Source organism: Sorex araneus, chromosome 4 (assembly GCF_027595985.1).
Source record: "Sorex araneus isolate mSorAra2 chromosome 4, mSorAra2.pri, whole genome shotgun sequence".
In the NCBI taxonomy this organism is placed as follows: domain Eukaryota; kingdom Metazoa; phylum Chordata; class Mammalia; order Eulipotyphla; family Soricidae; genus Sorex; species Sorex araneus.
The window spans coordinates 155,490,497-155,512,186 of record NC_073305.1 but is presented as its reverse complement, the minus strand read 5'-3'; the positions used below and the strand labels follow the sequence as shown (position 1 = coordinate 155,512,186).

General features: G+C 34.8%; 1 protein-coding gene across 1 annotated transcript in view; it reads right to left on the bottom strand.

Annotated features, from left to right (window-relative positions):
* LAMA2 (laminin subunit alpha 2) overlaps positions 1-21,690 on the bottom strand; it is a 645,380-nt gene that overhangs the window by 181,647 nt on the left and 442,043 nt on the right. Inside the window, exons 30-31 of the mRNA XM_012932852.2 lie at positions 16,046-16,170; positions 3,192-3,278 (exon numbers count right to left, since the gene is read on the bottom strand). Coding sequence (XP_012788306.2) covers positions 3,192-3,278; positions 16,046-16,170 — 212 coding nt within the window. The remainder of the gene's footprint in view (positions 1-3,191; positions 3,279-16,045; positions 16,171-21,690) is intronic.

The following is a 21,690-nucleotide window of genomic DNA, read 5'->3' as shown; positions in this document are numbered from 1 at the left end:
AAGAAGTATACTCATATTGTTTCTTAACATTTGCAAGTGAAATAACTATTATAATAGGTCCAGATTGATGACAAATTTAAAGAGTTATTGCAAGAGTAAGAAAAAATATGAGGGAGATTCTTCATTAAAATGATATTGATGATACTTAAGCAATTTTAGACTTTAGCTGATGAGTTTGGGCAGGTAATAAGGTGGCATAAATTATTTAAGAAGCTCTCATAAGTGGTACAAATTTATTTGGAAGCTTAGCATAAAGGTTTAAATGAGACCTTTGCTTTAATTTAGCTGAATAAAAATGTTTCAAAGAAATGTAACTTGATATTTTATGTTAGAAATGATAAATGGGAAGCTGTGAAAACACTTGACAATTGAAAAACAATTCAAATCATTCATATCTGATAGTGTATAACCCTGCTAATCTTAAGCAATATGATCTGTCAACTCTCATTGATTATACTTTAATGCATATTTTAAAATATGTTTTCTTCAGTCACGTTGTCTTAAGACAATAATTACATTTCAGTGCACCTTTCCAATATTTTTGTATAGATGCTTTTGTAGATAGTGGTAATTCAAATTTATAAATGTAGCTATATTATCAAACACTGTTTCATAAATTACTGCATGTAATTTCCTTAGTGTACAGAGATGATTTTAGTCATTATCCTACTGGTATTTACAAGGGCATGAAATGAATAATAGTCCAATCACAAATAACCCAAGCCCACTGACAAAATTTAAAAACATAAACTTATAAAGTGATGTATAAATCTCTACAACAAATACATTTTTTGGACTTAACAGTGCTTTAATTCATTTAATTGATCCAAGTTTTCTGTTGGCATGTAAATTGTTAATAATTATTATATAGTGAAAATAATAAATATTGTGTTTAAAATTGGCACATATAGAGTTATTTGGAAATATAATTTGCAAACTCAAAGAAACCGTTGGAATTTATAAAACTTGTCCAGAGGCTGGAAGATAGTACAGTGAGTGGGAAACTCACCTTGTCTTGCCTCTGAGCCAGGTTCATTCCCTCCATCCTCCAACACACGCACACACACACACACACACACACACACACACACAAAACACACACCACACACGGCCCTCTGAGCATCATCAGTGGTGATCCCTGAGTAGAGCCGGATAAACCCTGAGTACTAATGGGTGTAGCTGACTGATCCTCACCATTCCAATTATTAAATTATTTCCTTATTAAAGTTATTTAATAAAGCCATTGCCAGTTATAAGAAGATTCTTATGCAAATGATGATACAGTTATTATTGATTTATATTTGCAAGTAGATAAAAACTTAAGGCAAGATTTTAGATTATAACACATGAGTTGGTGAAGATGGACATGGAAAAGAAAGGGTCCAAGTAATGGTTTAATTCTGGATGATATTCCAATATTAATCTGTTTCTAAGGAAGTTTCTGGAGCATAAATTACATCCACAAATCTGTTTTTCGGTGGGGCAAAGTTATATGCATTTTTGTATTCCATACCAGTTAGTCACTCTATTCCATCTAAAGGATGGTGGATAAATTATTAAGCCTTTTTGTTCCTATTATGAGAAAATAGGCTTAAAAAATATCCCTTACATGGAGAATATCATGCTAAGTAAAATGAGTCAGAAAGAGGGGGATAGACATAGAATGACTGTACTCATTTATTGAATATAAAGTAACATAATGTAAACTAAATATAAAGCAAAGTTGAATATAAAGTAAATATAAATTAGTATGAAGTAAAGTTGAATATTATCTAATATGATCAGTTAACATCTAAGGATAGTAGAGATAAGGGCAAGGAGAATCAATTCTATGGCTTGGAAGCCTGTCACATGTGCTAATGGAAGAGACAGCTGAGATAGAGAAGGAACCACTAAGTAAATGATGCTTGGAGGGCTCGCTTGGGATGGGAGATGTCTGCTGAAAGTAAACTATGGACCGAACATGATGGCCTCTTAGTACCCGTATTACAAACCATAACGATGGGTGGAAGTTGGCAGGAGGGATACTGGGAACATTGGTGGTGGGGAATTGACACTGGTGTGAGGGATAGGTACTTGAACATTGTATGACTGAACTGTAACCACAAAAGTTTGTAAGTCTGTAACTGTATCTCAAGGTAATTCACTAAAATTAAAAAAATAAATATATCCCCTACTAACTCAATTCCTGCACTGATTGTGCTAAGTAGACAAAGCATCACCTATTCTGATGTTATAGTTAAAGACTGAGGAACATCTGGGCTATGAGGATATGAGGCACACTAAATCATAGGGTTGACCCTGGCAAATGACTGGACACACATGTATACTTCCTGTTGGCTGCCCATGACCACACGCCCGTATTTTGAGGATAGAATATGATAGTATAAATATACTAATGGACCTTGTCAGAAAAAGTTTCTCTATTCTCTATTCCTGTGAGATTGAGGTTTGCTCATGGATCTTTATGAAACTTTTATACAGCCACCAATTGTGTTCTAACTTTCATATGTTGTGTTGGATTGACTTAACTATTAACTTGCATTTTTACATTAGAGATAATATTGAAAAACAAATTTAAAAAGATGTTGATAAGCTTGAATACCTGGGGCAATAATATTATAGAACTTATAGCTCTATCCTAGCTCTGTGGTAAGGGATCACTCCTGGTGGTGAATAGGTGACCAAATATGGTAGCAGGGATTGAACCTAGGTTGTGCAAAGGAATTGTGATACACTCTGTCTCCAGCCTGAATTGGATTTGATCAGCTTTTTGTTCTATAATTATGCATTCACCCATGCATGTTTATATGCAACATATGCTCAGGATCACCACTGGTGATGCTCAGAGGACTGTGTGTGTATGCAACATATACACATACATATATGTGTGCAACATATATGAAAACACATATGTAGATGCATACATGTATGAACATACACATACATATATGAAAGCATGTATTAAAGTAAATTATTATTGTGAAATGATTTTGATCTTTGAAAAAGTCAAAATATAGGATTATGTATAACAGCTTTCACTGAGAAAGTCTAAAATTATAAAAATAGTCTCAATGAATATATTAGCCAATAGAGTAAATGAGGATAGAGTACTTTTCTGTTGCTATGCTTTACTATATAATCTCCATTGTATCGTCGCTTTTCATATTTCATGAGTTTTGACTTTGTACCTTTCACAGTACTGGCCTTCATATCCTCTGGGGCATTCTGTGCACCGGTAATCATCCAGGCCTTCCAAGACACATGAAGGACTGAAACTGAAAATAGAAAAGAACAATCAGAAAAGAAAACGTAAAGAAAAGCAGAAAAAAGAATAATAACTTAAAAAACTTTGTTCCATTTAATTTACTAATTTAAATAATGCTCATTTTTTAGAATGCTAGAACTCATTTTAGATAATTGCAATGCCATCTTTGTTAATGTATTTATTATAAATGTATTGTAATCAAAGTAAAGAGAAATTAAAGTGAAATTTATCAACTACACAGGTGGGGTGGGGGGCTGGGGGGGCTGGAGGGTGGGGGGAGGTTTACTGTGGTTCTTGTTGGTGGAGTATGTGCACTGGTGAAGTGATGGGTGTTTGAGCAGACTGAAAGCTTTGTAACTTTCCACATGGTGATTCAATAAAAATAAATAAATTTTAAAAAATAAAAATAAAAATAATTGTGATAATTATTGAGTAAATGAATTTATACCAGTTTCAATGTTTATGATTTTTCATAAAAAAGTGACTATATGCACCACTACTATCGAGTTTCTAGATCTTTCCTCTACTATGTCCAGGCCAGTATTAGACCACTACATCCATCCCCATAGTCTGGTAACTTCTACTAGCCAGAGTTCAGGAGTGTGTTTTCACTGGAGAATATCTATTCTGTTTCTTTTTTTTAATAAATAAATAATAACTATGTTTCTTTTTATTGAAAGCATATAATAAATAGCACTACTCAAAGTCCACAAGTAATTTTTTGGGAAATTGACATTGAACACATGAAAATTAAATCGTGAGTAGAATTTATACATATACATATACAATATTCAATTTAATATAGTGATTATATTTCAGGTGACAAAATTATTAATGACAGGTGAGATATGATTATTACCATAATGAGATCCAGTTATAAAGTAAAATTCAATGTAATATACTTTGGATTCCAGAGTTGAAAATGTATATATGTAAACGAGAATAGCGGGTATTGCATTTGCCTTGCATGCGGCTGACCTGGGTTCGATTCCTTCTTCCCTCTTGGAGAGCCAGGCAAGCTACCGAGAATATCCCGCCCGCACGGCAGTGCTTGGCAAGCTACCTGTGGCGTATTCATTATGCCAAAAAGAGTAACAACGAGTCTCACAATGGAGACATTACTTGTGCCCGCTCAAGCAAATCTATGAACAGTGCTACAGTGAATACTGATATAGGGCGAGAGTGCTACAGTGCTACAGTGGTACATATGTTAAAATCATATAGAACCACTTATGGTCTTTTCTGATTTATTTTATGATCAGTCCATTTATTTTCTGATCATTTATTAAGGTTTTGTTGGAATAAATAATATAAAATAAATTTGTAATCTGCCAGAGGGGGCAGGTTGGGACTGGGAGGGAAACTGGAGATACTGGTGGAGGGTAGGTCACACTGGGGCTCTTGGAACATTAAATGCTTGAAACAACTGTATAAAGAATGACTTTGTAAATCACAGTGTTTTTGAAAAAATAATTTAAAAAAATAAAAAGAAAAGCATGAAAACTGTGTCATTTTTTTTTTTTTGAAAATTTAGCCCATACTGCCACTGGCATTTCAACAAATAAAAGTGTGAATAAACATTTTGCTTAAAAGTGTCTTTCTAATTTGCATATGAATTTCAAACTAGATTTTACTTCAAACATAGAATAATGTAATTCAGTATAAGAAATTATTTGGAAACTTTTTGCATGTGAATAATAATATTTGCTCATAATTTTATAAGTAGGTCTTAGACATCATGCCCTATTTTCACTATGTGGGTGTACGAAGCCAGTTTTATTATAGTATTTCAAAACATTTTACCTTAAAAAAAGAATTGACAACATTAAAAAAACTAAACAATATTAACATCTAATTTTCAGTTATTACAAGCATTCCTTATGTATAAATAGAGGTATATTTCCACCGAATAAAAGTACGTGGTGCATTGTAAACTGGAAGAAAAGCATAATTATTGTAAAATGGTAATGCTGCAAATGCCATTTTTTCCCTGGTTGATCCATGTAAACAACTCTTTCTAAAAATTAAAGTGTATAGATCAAGGCTGTAATTTTATTGGTCAAGCACATTAGCATCCTATTTTAACCATCTTCTAATGTACTCAATCAACAGTACATAAATCAGCAATAAACTGTAACCTTTGCAAAACATGTGAACAAATTGATTTATTACCCACAAACTAATTTTCAACAAATTAATTTTTTACCATCATAAAAAAAATCCACAAATACATGACTGACACATTTTGGGAAGCTTTAAATTTTATTTAACTTTTTAATTAAAACTTGATTCTGAGTGTATCTGTACACATATTCACATAGCACTCATACACACATGAACTTGGAAATAGATTTTAGCCTTTTTATGTTTTTGGTTTTTTTTTCCGGTTATACCCAATGATGCTCAGGGGTTACTCCTGTGTTTGCACTCAGGAATTACTCCTGGCGGTGCTTGGGAGACAATATGGAATGCCAGGGATTGAACCCGGGCGGGCCATGTGCAAGGCAATACCCTACCTGCTGTACTATTGCTCTGGCCCCCAGAAATAGATTTTAGCCTTTTTTTAAAGTGAAATTCCTGAAAGCCAGCACAATTATATTTTTTTACAGTAGAATATATTTCTGTTGCATTAGAGGAGTATAGAATTCTCCTTCAATAGTTGATAGAAGTATTTTTGATTTACAATTTTATTGTAGATTATGCATGTCTTTCTATCACATAAAAGGACTTGTGATGGAAAGAGTAAGAATCATATCGTATTTGAAGTTAGAGTTTATTCTTTCTGCTTACATCTCCCTCACCAGTTCTCTATTCTTAGTGTCTGCAGTACCACTCAAAAATCATCGTGCTTCTCTCTTGGTGACCATCCCTCATTTTTCCTTATAGCTGTGAAATGACTTACTTCAACAAAATTTCCAAGATTTACAGAGTCTGCCACTCTGGCATGTCCCCTGTAGATTATGAAGATTAATTGGCTTCCTTAATATAATCCTCTTCTAATTTTAATGCCAGCTCACTGGTTGTTCCTTTTTAGTCTACCTTGCAGAATCTACTACATTTCCTCGACCTCTTAAGGTGCCTCCCAGGTAGCCTTCAGATTTCTCCTTTTGCTGTCTGCCTTATCCTCACTCCTGTAAGTGGTCTTATTCATTCTTAAAGATTTGAAGTACTATATATAACCTAACACACCTAAAACTGAGATTCTACATTTAAAAAAAGCATCACTGACATTACATTTCTATAGTTTTCTCGGATCGCAGTTAAGTGGCCATTCTGTGCTATCATTTGTGAAAACCCAGAGTCAACTTTGTGTCCTATTTCCCTCATAGTGCACAATATTCTGTCTGAAAATGCTGCTGATGCTTCCACTACCAATGATACCACTAATATCAGTGCATTAGTTTGTCTCATGCCACTTCTTGCCATGGTAAGACTTTAGCCTTCACTCCATTTAGGCACTCACTGCTGTTCTGTAAATAACTCCATTTCCAGTTACCCTTCCTCTTACAAGCTCCACTTCAGCAGGCCTTGGTCCTTGCTACCTGTTAATCATGAGTTAAGCATAGACCTGTGTCCAGAAACTGCCTTGCTTCATGGACTGTTTTTCTATCCACACTGACACATGGTTGTCTCATCTCTTTTATCACAAGTCCATAAGAATCTGATCTTTTTGCAAAGATCTGCATTGACCAGCCTGGTTAAAATGGTATTCTTGCTACTTTAAATTCACTTGGGATTTTTTTTTGTCTGACAGCATTTTCATTATCTGATATTACATACCTATTTTTGTGTATGTGTTTTGCAATAATAAAGTTTAATTTCTCAGCAAAAAGCATAAAATCTCTAATGTGACATAAGTTGTGAAAGAATTCTCACCACTGAGTTAATTAACACATCTATTGACTTACATATGTACCTGTTTTTGCGGGGGAAGGGAGGCAAGAAGGCAAGCTCTTATTCTCTTAGCAAATTTAGACTGTACAGCAAAGTATTAATAGCTATTGCACATACATAATAGATATTCTGATTTTATTCAAACCCTAAATGTGTACACTTTTACCGGCCTTTCCAGATTTACCCAGCTCCTCATCTCCTGTATAATACCATTCTATACTGTTCCCATGTGTTTATTTATTTATTTATTGTTTTCTAATAAGTACATACATTTTCATTGTCCCTTAAAAGGTAAGTGCTTTTTTCCCCCCACATTTTTTATTGAACCACTATGAGACAGACCCTTACAAAGCTGTTCATTATTAAATTTGGTTATATAGTATTCCAACACCCATCCTTCCACCTGTGTAAATTCCCCAGCACCCGTGTCACCAGGTTCCCTCCCTTCAGCCCTCACCCCCCATCCCCCTGCCTGCCTCTATGGCAGGTGCTTTTCTTCACTGTCTGTCTCTTCTCTCAGTCTCTTTGTCTCTGTCTCTCTGTCTTTTCTTGGGGCATTGTGGTTTGCAATATTTGTAACTGAAATATTATCAAAAATATCCTTTTACCTACTTTTAACATCAGATCTTGTCTAGCCATGATCATTCCCTGCTATTATCGCCATACTGGTCTCTTCTCTATCTCATATATGCTCAGCCCCCTCCCCACACTTGTGGTTAGTTTCAACCATTGACCAGTCCTTCGAGCCCCTGTTTTCCCTAGCTATGGATATTAATTTTTTACTATACATTATTTTTATATGCCATAAATGAATGCAATCATTCTATATCTGGTCTCAGCTTTTGACTTATTTCACTAAGCACGATACTCTCCATGTCCATCCATCTATGGGCAAATTTCATAACTTCATTTTTCCTAACAGCTGCATAGTTTTTCATTGTGTAGATGTGCCATAGTTTCTTTATCCATTCGTCTGTTCTTGGGCACTCAGGTTGTTTCCATATTCTGGCAATTGTGAATAGTGCTGCAATGAACATAGGAATGTAGATGTTGTCCCTGCTGTGTTTTGGAGCCCCCAGGGTATATTCCCAGGAGTGGTGTTGCTGAGCCAAATGGGAGCTCAGTTTCTAGTTTTTTGAGAAATATCCTTATGGTTTTCCAAAAAGAATGGACCAGTCTGCTTTCCCAGAAACAATGAAGGAAATTCCCTTTCTCCCCACATCCACTCCAACACTGATTGCTTTTGTTTTTTTGGGTGTGGAGGTTTTTTGTTTTTGTTTGTTTGTTTGTTTTTGGCTTTTTGGGTCATACCCAGCTATGCTCAGAGGTTACTCCTGGCTCTGCACTCAAGAATTACTCCAGACAGTGCTCACGGTCCATATGGGATGCTGGGAATTGAACCCAGGTCAGCCGCGTGCAAGGCAAATGCCCTATCCCATGATCCAATGTACTATTGCTCCAGGCCCTTGGGTGTGGAGGGTTTTTTAAAAATTATTTTAGATGTTATATGTAAGTGAAAGTGTGGAGTATTTATCTAACAAAGGTTTCTAAGAAGATTTGAAAACAGGAAGAAAGTCAAACATTATGTTGAAATGGAGGAAAGGCTACTGAACCCCCCAAATGCAATGTGTTTTTCAAAGGGTTTGTAATTATCTACTAAATATCTGACCTTACAGGGCTAGAGGGCTAGTACAGCAGGTGAAGTGCTGGCCTTGCATGCAGCCAACCTGGGTTCAGTCCTTGGCGTCTCACACATTCCCTTGAGCCCCACCAAGGAGTGATTACAGAGTACAGAGCAAGAAGCAGCCCATGAGCATCACGGAGTATGTTCCCCAAATAAAAATAAATAAATAAAGACACAAATAAATAAATACATTTATTTATATAAATATATAAATATTTATTTATTTATATAAATATCTGATCTTATCTGGGATAGGTAGAGGAAAATCCCAGAGGGTATATGAGCTATCACAATGGTGAAGAGTTCATTGTACTTGTTTTTATAATAGATATTATAAACTTGAGCAAGCACATGGAATGAATTTGTGCCATTAATGATGCCTTTTCATTGACTGTACAGGTTGAAGTCACTGAAGGGAAAAACATTGATCATCATCCTTTTCGGAGTTCATTTTCATATCTCAGGAAGTAGTACCTCTTTTTAATTGCTTTGGCTGGTTTCTTAGCCTTGAATTTTAATCACATCTTTTGTTTGTTAACTAGCTAACTATGTTGCAATATTAGATGGGAATATTGGTGATTCATGGAATGAAATTTGGGCTTGGCTATTTTTTCGCTATAATTTTACTCCTTTTATTTTTTGTTGCAGAAACCTTATATTGTAACGTTCTATTTCAGGCCTGCATCTTAAAAATATCAACACATATGAGGGCCAGGCTGTTAGCACAGCAGGTAGGGGCGCTTAACTTGGATGTGGCCTATCTGGGTTCAATCCCTGGCATCATATATCATCCCCCCACGTATGACTAGAAATTATCACTGAGCAAAGAGCCAGATACGAACACTGAACATCACCAGGTGTGAACCCCAAACAAAACCAAAACCAAAATAAAAAATCAACATATGTATACTACATTCAGTTTACCTCTAATGCAAGAGAATGTTATATATACATATACACACACCCATATTTAGATATTTGTATATTTTCTAATGTAATAGGCTTAGATATAAACATATTTCTTATGGTGGATGGAATCAATCAAGTTTGATAATTATTCAAAAATCAACTTTAATTTGATACTGTATAAAATTTTAACTTACATATAATGCATAAATCAAGACGAATCAAAATAAACATTCTTTTTTTTGGTCTCAGTAACAAATCAACATGGTACTCATCCTTTTTATTTTTGAAATTTTATAAAGCTGTAAATGTATAGCTTGGAAATGAATGCCTTGTTCACTATTTCTCAAAAGTTTCATTTCATCTCATACCCAGGGAAGTGGCGGTGGATGCAGCAGCTGGTTTTGCCTCAACTGTGGCTAGACTCTCCCTGCACTACTGCTGTCCCTGGGTCCATAATAAAATATTCTGATGTGAAGGAAGGAAAACTACTAACCACCAATGAAACTGCCCATGGAAATATTTGAAAAACCTAGGAAATAAAACGTCCTGCCCAAAACTTTCCCAAACTTCAGAAGCAGGAACCTGAGCACAGGTCATCAAGAAGAGGCCGAACTTGGGTGCGTAAGTTAAGCTAATGGGACCCTTCTCAGCTGACAGAGAAGGTCACTCCTTAAAATCCTCTTGCCTGTAAACCATGAGGTAGAGCATGCTCTTCCCTGTGCTCCCTTACCCTGTTTCTCTATGCAGAAATGTTTTTTTTTTTTGGGGGGGTGGGGTCGTTTCACCCTGCCTGGCAGTGTTCAGACAATTTGGTGTCGGAAACAGCCTCCTGCATGCAAAGCAAACACTCAGACCATCTTTTGTGGAGAACTTTCTCACAATAAAGCTTTTTTGTCAAGATGTGTTTCCTGTGCACACATTCAAAAGAACAAAAGCAATCGGTGTTGGCATGGATGTAGGGAGAAAGGGATGCTCTTTCACCGTTGGTGGGAATGCCGACTGGTCCAGGTTTTTTGGGAAAAAAAATGGGCATTCCTTTAAAAACTAGAAATTGAGCTGCCATAAGACCCTGCAATATCACTTCTGGGAATATATCTTGAGGGTGCAAAAAAGCACAGTAGAAATGATGTCTGCATGTTCATTGCAGCATGTTCACAATACCCAGAATTTGGAAACAACCTGAGTGCCCGAGGGCAGATGACTGGCTAAAGAAACTTTGGTACATCTACACAATTGAATACTATGCAGCTGTTAGGAAAGATGAAATTATGAAATTTTCCCATAAATGGATGGTCATGGAGAGTATCACGCTAAGTGAAATGAGTCAGAAAGACAGATATAGAAGGACTGCACACATTTGTGGGATATAAAATAGCATATGATACTGACACCCAAGGACAGTTGACACAGGGCCAGGAATATTGCTCCATAGTTGGAAGTCTGTCTCATGAGCTGAGGGAGAAAGCAGCTAGATTAGGGAAGGGATCACCAATGACGGTTGGAGGGATTGTTCAGGTTGGGAGATGTGTGCTGAAAGAAGATAAAGCCCAAACATTATAGCTTCTCAGTATCTATATTGCAAACAATAATGTGCAAAAGTACAGAGTATGGGCAAAATTGTCTGCCACAGAGGCAGGGGGAGAGTTGGAAAGCAGGGGGGTATACTTGGAATATTGGTGGTGGAGAATGTGCACTGGTGGAGGGATGGATATTCGATCATTATATGACTGAAACTCAAACATGAAAGCTTTGTATCTGTATCTCATGGTGATTCAATAATATATATATATTTACATATATATTTTAATAAAAGACGTGTCTCCTCAGATAAATCTCCTCAGACTAAACAAAACGCCTCACTTTGGCCCGGGGAGGGGTATCCCTGCAACAGTAGTTGATGGCTGACATATGAACTATGAGCCTTGACAATAGTGTTTGATTAAAAAAAAGCAGCATTTGGATCTAGATCTTGATCTTCTCTGTTACGGAGCTGGAGGCATTGAACTCTCGGCTCCACCAACCCCAAGACTGCTCCTGTCTGTTTGTCTCTCTCTTCTGGATTCTTGAATGTTTGTGGTCTCCCTCGGCCCCTCTTTCTTTGCATGCGCCCCCTTTGAATAAAATTATCCGGATAGTGAAATCTTTTCTGATTCTAATTTGTTAAAATGTCTCTTCCTTCATCTGCCCTTCCAATTTTTAGGTTTTCATTTCCTTCAGCTATTTGCATATTTTCATTCAAATGGTTCTTATCAATTTCAACCTATTTGAAACATAAATTTCTTTAGCAGCAGCTCTTTCCTGGTTTTATTTCAAAACTAATGGGACCAACAATTTGGAGGTCAATCTGACCAGACACCTCTGGCTTCAACTCCTGCCTGGTCCTCGTGTGTAATTAGTTATCAGTTCTGTGGAGCTATGTTCAGCAATTTTCTCGAGCCCATGCCTTTCTCCATTCTTGTTGCTAATACCTACCTCCGAATCTAATTATCTTTTGCCTAAGCTTTTAAATCAATGGCTTTTAAATAAGTCTCTTCACTTTTATATGTTCCCTTTTTCAATTCCTTATGCTCAACTTATAATTATATTCCTTAAGTTTAGCTAAAAGCATTACACTTAAAAAAATAAAAACTAAGATTTCTTTGACTACATAAAAATTAAATAGCATTTTCTTAGATTGGCATTTAAAGATCTGTACAATATGGTTTTCATTCTTCCTCCCATTTTAATCTGTAATTTAGAAAATCTTTTTGGTCTTCATAATAAAAATTCTTTTTCTTCTTAGCTATTGGACCTTGTAATTTCTGTTTTCTAATTTTTCCTATGTAATTTCCTACTATGCCTACCAGTAAAAATATTTCAACTTGCTTCTCAAAATCTTTTAAAAATAACAAAGCTTACTGGTGTTGTTCTTATGTTTTGTATGTTGGGTCACATTCAGCTGTGGTAAGGGCTTACTATTGGCTTTGTGCTTAGGAACTATTCCTGTTGGTGCTCAGGGGACCTATGTGGTGATGTGGATCAAACCTAAATCAACTACACGCAGGACAAGTGCTTTACCCATTGTACTATTTCTGTGAGCTAATAAAACTAATTCTTATTTTATTATGATCATCATCAAGTCATGTTCGTTTCTCTTTTAGTTTTCTGCAGTTTTCAGATACTCAGGCTAATGGATTAGAATTTATAATGAAAAATAGTTCCTATGCTATATAAACAGTTAATTTATGACAAATAATTGAAGAGCATATTAAGAACAGAGTAAATAGTCTTATCAATAAATGGTGCTGGAAAGAAATGAATAGACAATGCAGAAGAATGAAATTATATGACTATCTAAGATAATGTATAAAAGTTAACAAAATAAATTGTTGCCTTAGATTTTAAGATCTGAATACATAAACTACATTGAAGAAAACATAGGCAAAATATATTATTAATCTTAAAGGTGTCTTCAATGATTCAGATCCAAGAGAAAGGGTAAAGAGTAATACAAAAATAAGCAAATGTTATAGTATAGTATTAAAATATGCACAGTAAAAGTAATTATAATTAAAATTTTAAAAAGTCTAATGAATGGAAAATTTTCTTGTCACCAAACATCTGAAAATAGGATAATATCTAAGATATATGAAGAAATTAAAAAATGCAACAAAACATATGCAATCTCATTAAGAATTTTCAAGATACCAAAGATATCTGAAAAAATATATATCTCTGAAGATATATACATATGTATATCTCTGAAGATAATACAGAAACTGCCAATAAGTACATGAAAAATCTGTTCATCATAAAATTATCTGTATAGCACTTATAGCACTGTCATCCTGTTGTTCATCGATTTGCTCAAGCAGGCACCAGTAACGTCTCCATTGTGAAACTTGTTACTGTTTTTGGCACATTGAATACGCCATGGGTAGCTTTCCAGGCTCTGCCGTGTGGGCGGGATACTCTCGGTAGCTTGCTAGTCTCTCATAGCGGGATGGAGGAATCGAACCCAGGTTGACAGCATGCAAGGTAAATGCCCTACTCACTGTGTTATTGTTCCCATCCATAAAATTATCAGAAAAATTAAAATCAAGATGATAATGAAATATCAACGCATGTCAAAAGACATTGGTTTTTATCAAAATGGGTGGGAAGAAATAGAAGAGATATGAATAAAAAGAAAATCTATTTCATTGTTCATGGATACAAACTGATTCAATTTCTATGAAAAATGATATCAATGATATCTGAACAAAAAACCTACCAGAGATTAACCAACTACTTTTTTATCTATCCCAAGGATACAAAAGCAACAATTTGAAAAGATCTATGCACAGTTAAGTTTTCTTCAGAGTTATATACAATAGATAATATCCTCTTTTTTTTTTTTTTGCTTTTTTGGGTCACACCTGGCGATGTACAGGGGTTACTCCTGGTTCTGCACTCAGGAATTACCCCTGGCCGTGCTCAGGGGACCATATGGGATGCTGGGATTTGAACTCTGGTCTGCCGCGTGCAAGGCAAACGCCCTACCCGCTGTGCTATCTCTCCAGCCCCGATAATATCCTCTTATATACAATAGATAACAAAAAATTCCAAGTGCTCAGTGACATATGAGTAGATTAAGATATGGTCTATACCACATGGATTACTACTCAAGTATAAAATAATATGAAATCTGTACATTTGCTACAACATGGATGTAATAGAATGGTGTCATACTAAACAAAATAAGTCACTAGAGGAAAGACATATCAAATGATATGTTGCATATAAAAAAAAGGTAATAGATAGTTTTCAAAGAAATCGAACCCTTAGATGTTAACTACAGAACTGACCTGAGGTAGAGAGGGTGGTGGTGGGTGCAGCAAGGAAGAGTGGGCTAAAAGAGTCTCATTGATTAACATAGAGAAATCATGACACTTGGTGGGGTATGTTTGATAACTGTATCACTGTCATCCTGTTGCTCATCAATTTGCTAGAATGGGCACCAGTAACATCTCCATTGTGAGATTTGTTACTGGTTTTTTTTTTTTATTGAGTACGCCAAGATAGCTTGCCAGGCTCTGCTGTGTGGGCGGGATACTCTCGGTAGCTTGCCAGGCTCTCTGAGAGGGAGGGAGGAATTGAACCTGGGTCAGCTGCATGCAAGGCAAATGCCCTACCCGCCGTGCTATTGCTCCAGTCTTTAAAAAGGCACACAAAGTCAAAATTATTACATGTGTATAGGGGGAAAGATCCTTGATTTGAATTACCACAGTGATTATCATATGCTCAATGTGATACCATAATTAATACCATAATTAATACCATAATTCTAGTATTAAACAAACTGCCTTGCATTTTTTATAAAGTAGATTCTTAGGTTAAAAACAAAAAGCTTTATTATCTAGAGACTGGAGTTTATAAATCACTTAACAAATTGTGTAGGTAGCAGAGTTAGAGAAATACTATAGTGGGTTAGGCACTTGCCTTGCTTGTAGATGACTTGGGTTCATACCACATAGGGTCCCCAGAGCCCCACCAGGTGTGATCCCTAAGGACTGAGTCAGGAGAAAGTCCTGAGCAATACTGGATGTGGCAAAAAATTTAAAAATGTATATTAAGAAAGAAGCAAAAACTGTGTAGTTAGCCTTAGCAAAAGTTAAATGAAAAAATCTAAAAATGTTCATCAATGCATAAACCTATGCCGATTTTTCAGGAAGCACTGAAATAAAATATTCTAGCTAGCTTTTCTTTCCCCTTATGACTGTGTTTCCATGGTACCAAGCTCAGACTATCTTAACGAAAAGAACTACAATTCTGGGAGATACTGACATATTTTGAAACATAACAATGTTACCATGCCTTAATAACACTATTTTTACATTATTTCTTTAGAAATTTGAATTAAATATATGAAACGAATGTAAATAGTCACAAAGTGATACACCAAAACATAAGTTCACAACTAAATTTATGTACGTAAGAATTATCTGCACCCACTAGATCTTCGTAGCAATTTATAAGATGAAGCACATTGTACATATCATTTATTTCATAACCATATTCATATTTGTATGTGTTTTAATTAAAAGTGTCATTTACTTAGAATAGAGTTACAAAGGAAAAATTAACCATAGGATAAATTTTATGTGCTCTTTTTATTTTATGTGCTCTTTTTATGTTTTTATATTATTAAAAAATGCTCATCTGAAATTGAGTTTCTGTCTATATAGGGAAAAGAGTCAAATCAGAGAAAGCAGATGTGTTACACAGATGGTATTACTTATTGGGAAATATGAAATGATTCTCAAACTTACTTGTTGCTGGAAGAAATCAGAGGGCAAGCACACTGCCGACAGTCATTTGGAAATCCTTTCACAATTCCATAGTATCCAGGAGCACATCGGTCACAGAAGTCACCTGCAGTGTTGTGTTGGCAATTCTGTGAAGGAAAAAGGAAACACATATCTTTGACTGTGTGGTCCTTCAAACACACACACCACACACACACACACACACACTCAGTGACAGAGAGCTCTTGATATAACATTTTTAGGTATTATAATCGTATCATGTTAAATTATACATAATAAAAAATTCACATTTTAAGAAATTTTAGAGGTATAGTTCATTGGCATCAAATACATTCACATTTTGTGGAACTGCCACTACAGTATATGTCTATGACTGTTTCATCTTTTTTTTTAAGTTGAATCACCGTGAGATACAGTTACAAAGCTTTCATGTTTGAGTTTTAGTCAGTCATACAATGATCAAACACCCACCCCTCCACCAATGCATATTTTCCACCATCAATTTCATATCCACTCAATAATTTCCCATAGTTTTTTCCCTGAGTATTTGGCAAATACCATTCAACTTTATTTCTCTATAAATTTGAAATGTGTGTCAGACTTTCTTCTTTTAAAGACAGAATAATAATTTTAATTTTATATGTGCATATACATTTTGTATGTCTATTCTTTTATTAAAAGACACCGAGTTTTCACCTTCTGACTTCTATGAATCATGCTGCTACGAACATAGATATACCAATAAAATTATCCTCAGTTTGTGCAGGGATTGTTCCAAGCCTCTCTCCCTTGGAATACCAAAATCCTTAGATGCTCAATATCCTTTCATAAAATAGTATAGTATTTCTTTGATTTATTGACATATGTTTACATATATATGTAATTTTTGACACCATGTATTTTACAAAGCTGCTAATGGTAGGCTTTGATGCATAAAACATCCCATTATCACATCATCCACTTGAGTGTCATCTTCTCTCCTCTTCTGTCCTAGTGCCCACCCCACCTTTACAAAACACCCCCTTCCCAAACGCTTTCCTTCCCCCACCATTCCATAAGTTTCTGCTTGCAAACCAGTCCTCAATGTGTTACCTTTGGACATTTGTTATTCTTCTACTAGGTTACCTCATATCTCACATATGAGAGATCATTCTGGGTCTCTTCATCTCCTGTCTATCTTTATTAGCATGAGAGTCTCCAAATACATGTAGAAATTTTGTTATTTCATCTTTTCCTAAAACCAAGTAGTATTCTATGTGTATGTACCAGAGACTTTATAGTCATTCTTTTGTGGACACAGGTGGTTTCCAGATTTGGTCATTGTGACTAGTGCTGCAATGTACATAGCAGTGCAAATGACTCCACTGAGTAGGGCCCTTGGGCCCTTGGGTGAATGCTAAGAAGTGAAATTGCTGGGTCATATGAAAGCTCAATTCCTAGTTTTTGTTGTTGTTGTTGTTGTTTTTGAGAAGTGCCCATTTGTTTTCCAAAAAAGCTGGATCAGTTAGTTGTCAGTCCAACAGAATAAGTGGCAAATGTTTACACACACACACACACACACACACACACACACACACACACGGAGTTTCTTGGTTGTTTTCGGGCCACATCAGTAGTGCTTATGGCTTACTCTTCTCTCTGTGCTCAGGGATCACTCTGGTGGGCTTGGAGAACCATATGGAGTGCCAGGGATAGAGTCCGGTTTGGCCAACTGCAAGGCTAGAATCCTACCTGCTCTACTATCTCTCTAGCCCATTTTCTTCTACAAGAAAATGAGAATGGTTTCAAAATTGTGACTAAGGACTACTGTGATTAAAATTCTCATGAAGTAGAATTATATTAAATATAATAATCACTCATACAGTAAGCATTTAGGAAGAGCATTAAAACAGACACTGAGAAGAATCAAGCGAGGTAGAAAAAGACAAACTAATGAGTTTATTAGCACACTGAGAAAAAATATGGAAAATCATAAACATGGTTGCAATAATGCAATATTTAATTTGTTTTTAGATAGAAATATGGCACTGAAGTTGAGAGAAAGAAAGAAACTAGAGAAACTTTTGAGTTGAATTTTAGTTTAATTTTTAATGGTTTGACTTGATTAGTTCATAAATAGAGTGTCTTATAAGCTATATCAAAAGATTTGTGTATGAAAGAATTAAGTAATAAAAGCTATCTATGCCAGATAACCAATGCCGTGATCCACTCAGTGGAAGTCACAAACTACCTGTAGGCTTCTTATTAAACTGGGGCAGCATTCCAGATGGGATCTTTTCTTTTATCAATCCATCAAGAACACAATGTTTCAGGATGTTCTAATGACTAGACATAACTGTTACTGTCCAGCTGAAGTATTTGTGAATTAATGGCTATTCACATTAAAAAATTCTAAAGCCACTTCTTCAATTAATTCTTCCTTTTCTTTGCCACACTCCTCTGTACTCATGGCTTACTCACCATCCTGTGCTTCAGGATTATTTCAGTGGACCATGTGCATTCTGGGGGACCACGTGCAGTTCTGGGGCTGAAACCAGGAATGGTTGCATACAAGGAAAGTACCTTAACCCGTGTACTATCTTGCTGGCCCTCAACTTATTTCTTTTTAAAACTTTCCTTGACTCTTTTTGAGTTTATGCTATTCACTCAAATAGCATGTTATTTGCTGTTTGCAACAACAATATCATCACAATTTACCATTTTCAGTGCTATATTTGAAAATATGCAGTGTCACAGTATATTTTATAATTCAATATAAAATCACACCAGATTTTTACTATGATAGGATACAAATCTCAGTGATTCTAATTTCCAGCCTCACTCTTAGCAGATAACTTCTGTTTCCAGAGGACGGGAAACCCTCTTATGATTCTCATTCAGTTTTCTTATAAAGGACTCACTGTCTTACCTGCATTGCTACCACCATTTAATATTTATTCCATTCTCTCTAAAGTTTGGTTTTCTTGTATTCCTACCTTTCTCTTTTTTCTTAGCATCTATACTTTCTCCTACCTGCCTGGCTTACTAGCATTAAATTTGATGGTACTTTTTGTATCTTAAGAAAAACTCTTTGGGATTTCAAGACACTAGACAAAGTTGCCTCCCATCTAAAATAAGTTTCTAAAGTATTGTTACTATTTTCCCCCCTCTACTTATTCACCTTCTATTTACCTGTTAAATGGATTTCAGGAGTTTTGATTCTACACAGAAATCAAAGATGCCCCATGATTATTTTTTGGTGCCAAATCAAAATTTACTGATTTTTTTGTTACTAAATCAAAATTTACTGATGCTAATCAGTCTTCATGATATTAGTTTTCTGCAGTAACTGATATTTCTGTCCATTATTCTTGAATTTAGTTATATATTTTTTAAACATACAACACATAGTGTGGATTTTTACTCTCCCTTTACGCCTTCTTTTTAAGCTTCTTCTTGACCCTTTCCATTAGTAATATGTGTTCTTGATTCTAATTTAAGCCCTCCTCTTTTTTTCCTGCCATGTCTAAGTGATTTAATCAACCTCAATGATAAAAATTCAGTTTTTGTTTATGTGTTGGAAACTCTAATTTTAAAATATTTATGTCTAATGAGTTCTGGATTTAATTTCTAGTTTCTTCTTGGATAAATCACATTAAATAATATAAAAAAGTTTAATCAAAAAAATCAAATATTAAGCTCATATTTCTTTATGTTTGTGAATACTATATTTATTTGGTACTCATTTAGGGTCACAATCATCTGCTTAATTACTCAGGCTTAGCAATTCAGTGGTCGCTTTCATTCAGGCAACATATTACATGATTTTTTAAAAATCATGTTTCTTTATTTTCTGTTGCTATTAATTTTTAATCTCACCATGTCATCATTTTACTGGTTTATTAGAACCATCATTAGGTTAAGACCCTGCTTCAAAAATTTCTCATCCAGTCATTTTCCCACATTTAAGTGAGAGTATTAACTCCATAAAGCATAACAAACCATGTCATCTTCTACTTCCTATTGAAGGCTACACTAATTTACCATTTTCACATGAAATACCAAATGTTTTGGTATAATAATGAAGATCTTTATAATTTGGTCACTGCTGATGCCTCCTGTTAAACTTTTAGCCACCTCAACTTTTAGGACTAAGGACTAAGGATATGGATGAACACTAAACTGTGTTCTAAGAGTTGAAACACCCCCTAATTCTTGAAACCCTACATATGCAAAACCCCTTGTTTTGTAATGCCTTTACCTTATTTTTTTCTGGTTAGCACCTAACCTAGGTAGATGTCTATCTCACCACAATGTCTTAAATCTAGGTAAATGTTTTCTATCTGAACACAGTGATTGCAAGTTGCTGTTTAGAAAAGTGGTCTGAATTGGTGTACATTTTGGGGAGTATAGAATAACTGGTCAGGTTCATAGAGATAATAATTGAAAACTTAAATATAATAAAGTTACACAATGAGGCTCAAGAGGACAAAACAAATTATTGTCTTTTGTATTTCGTTAAATAGATAAGCCTTTTACTTAGCCATTAAAAATAACTATTAAATTTTAGCAATAGTCATTCCATACTAACAGTAACATGAAAAATATAATTCCAAGATAAAATCATCATATACAGAGTCCAGTCTCAAATAATCTAACATGGTGTCAGATGATGACAAAATACTAGTTGGGGCAAGTTTGTCATGTATCAGAATGATAGGAATAAGTTGTGGCAAAATAATACACTTAATAACATAAAGAATAATTATAACCAATGAAATTTTATAATAAAACTTACTATGTAATGAATAATCTTATATAACCTAATATAATAACTGAATTTACATGAATAAGATAATTTTTATTAAAAACAGAGATTTAAATGTGTTTACTTCCCTAATACCTTTAAGTCTGTATTTTTTCTTGGTTTCTGGGGCTGAAACCAGGAATGGCTGCATGCAAGGAAAGTATGTGCATAGAGCAAGCAAATATGTTAACCATCTTTAGACAGCCAATACTCCAGAGTGTTGCTGACATAACAAACTGGGAAAGTGCATCAAACGTGTTGGTTAGATGCAAAAACTCAACCCATAAACCATAATGGCATTTTTGAAATATTTGTATGTGAGCTTTCTATATAAATATCCATTTTGAAATAATGACCATAGTATTCATACGCCAAAAGCAATCTTTAAAAATGCAAATAATTTAGGTGTCTAATGGAAGGTTTTTATATACTCTTCAGTAAAAAGAAAGAGATAATATATTTTCAATTATAGAATATATAGTTAAATTTTCAATTGTATATGTTCCTTATATTAAATCAAATAAATATAAAATTACATTTTAGAATCTTAGATTAGAAGTAGAAAATTAGTTAATTTTTCCCTACAGTGATGCCAATACAGTTAATATATTATCAAATGCAGAAATTCTTATAAGGCAATCCTTTCATCTTGTAAAAATTTTAGCAATATATGACATTTACCTTTATGGTGAATGGAAATTTGTTTCACTTTAATTTTCAGTCAGTGACTGACCAAATTCTTCCTCCTGGAGCTATTCAAATTAAGCCTAATTCCCATTTCAGAAGGAAAATCCTCAACTAGCTAAAGAATATTATTACTTCCTATATCTTTTTAAAGCCAAAATACTTTCTAAGCTAAACA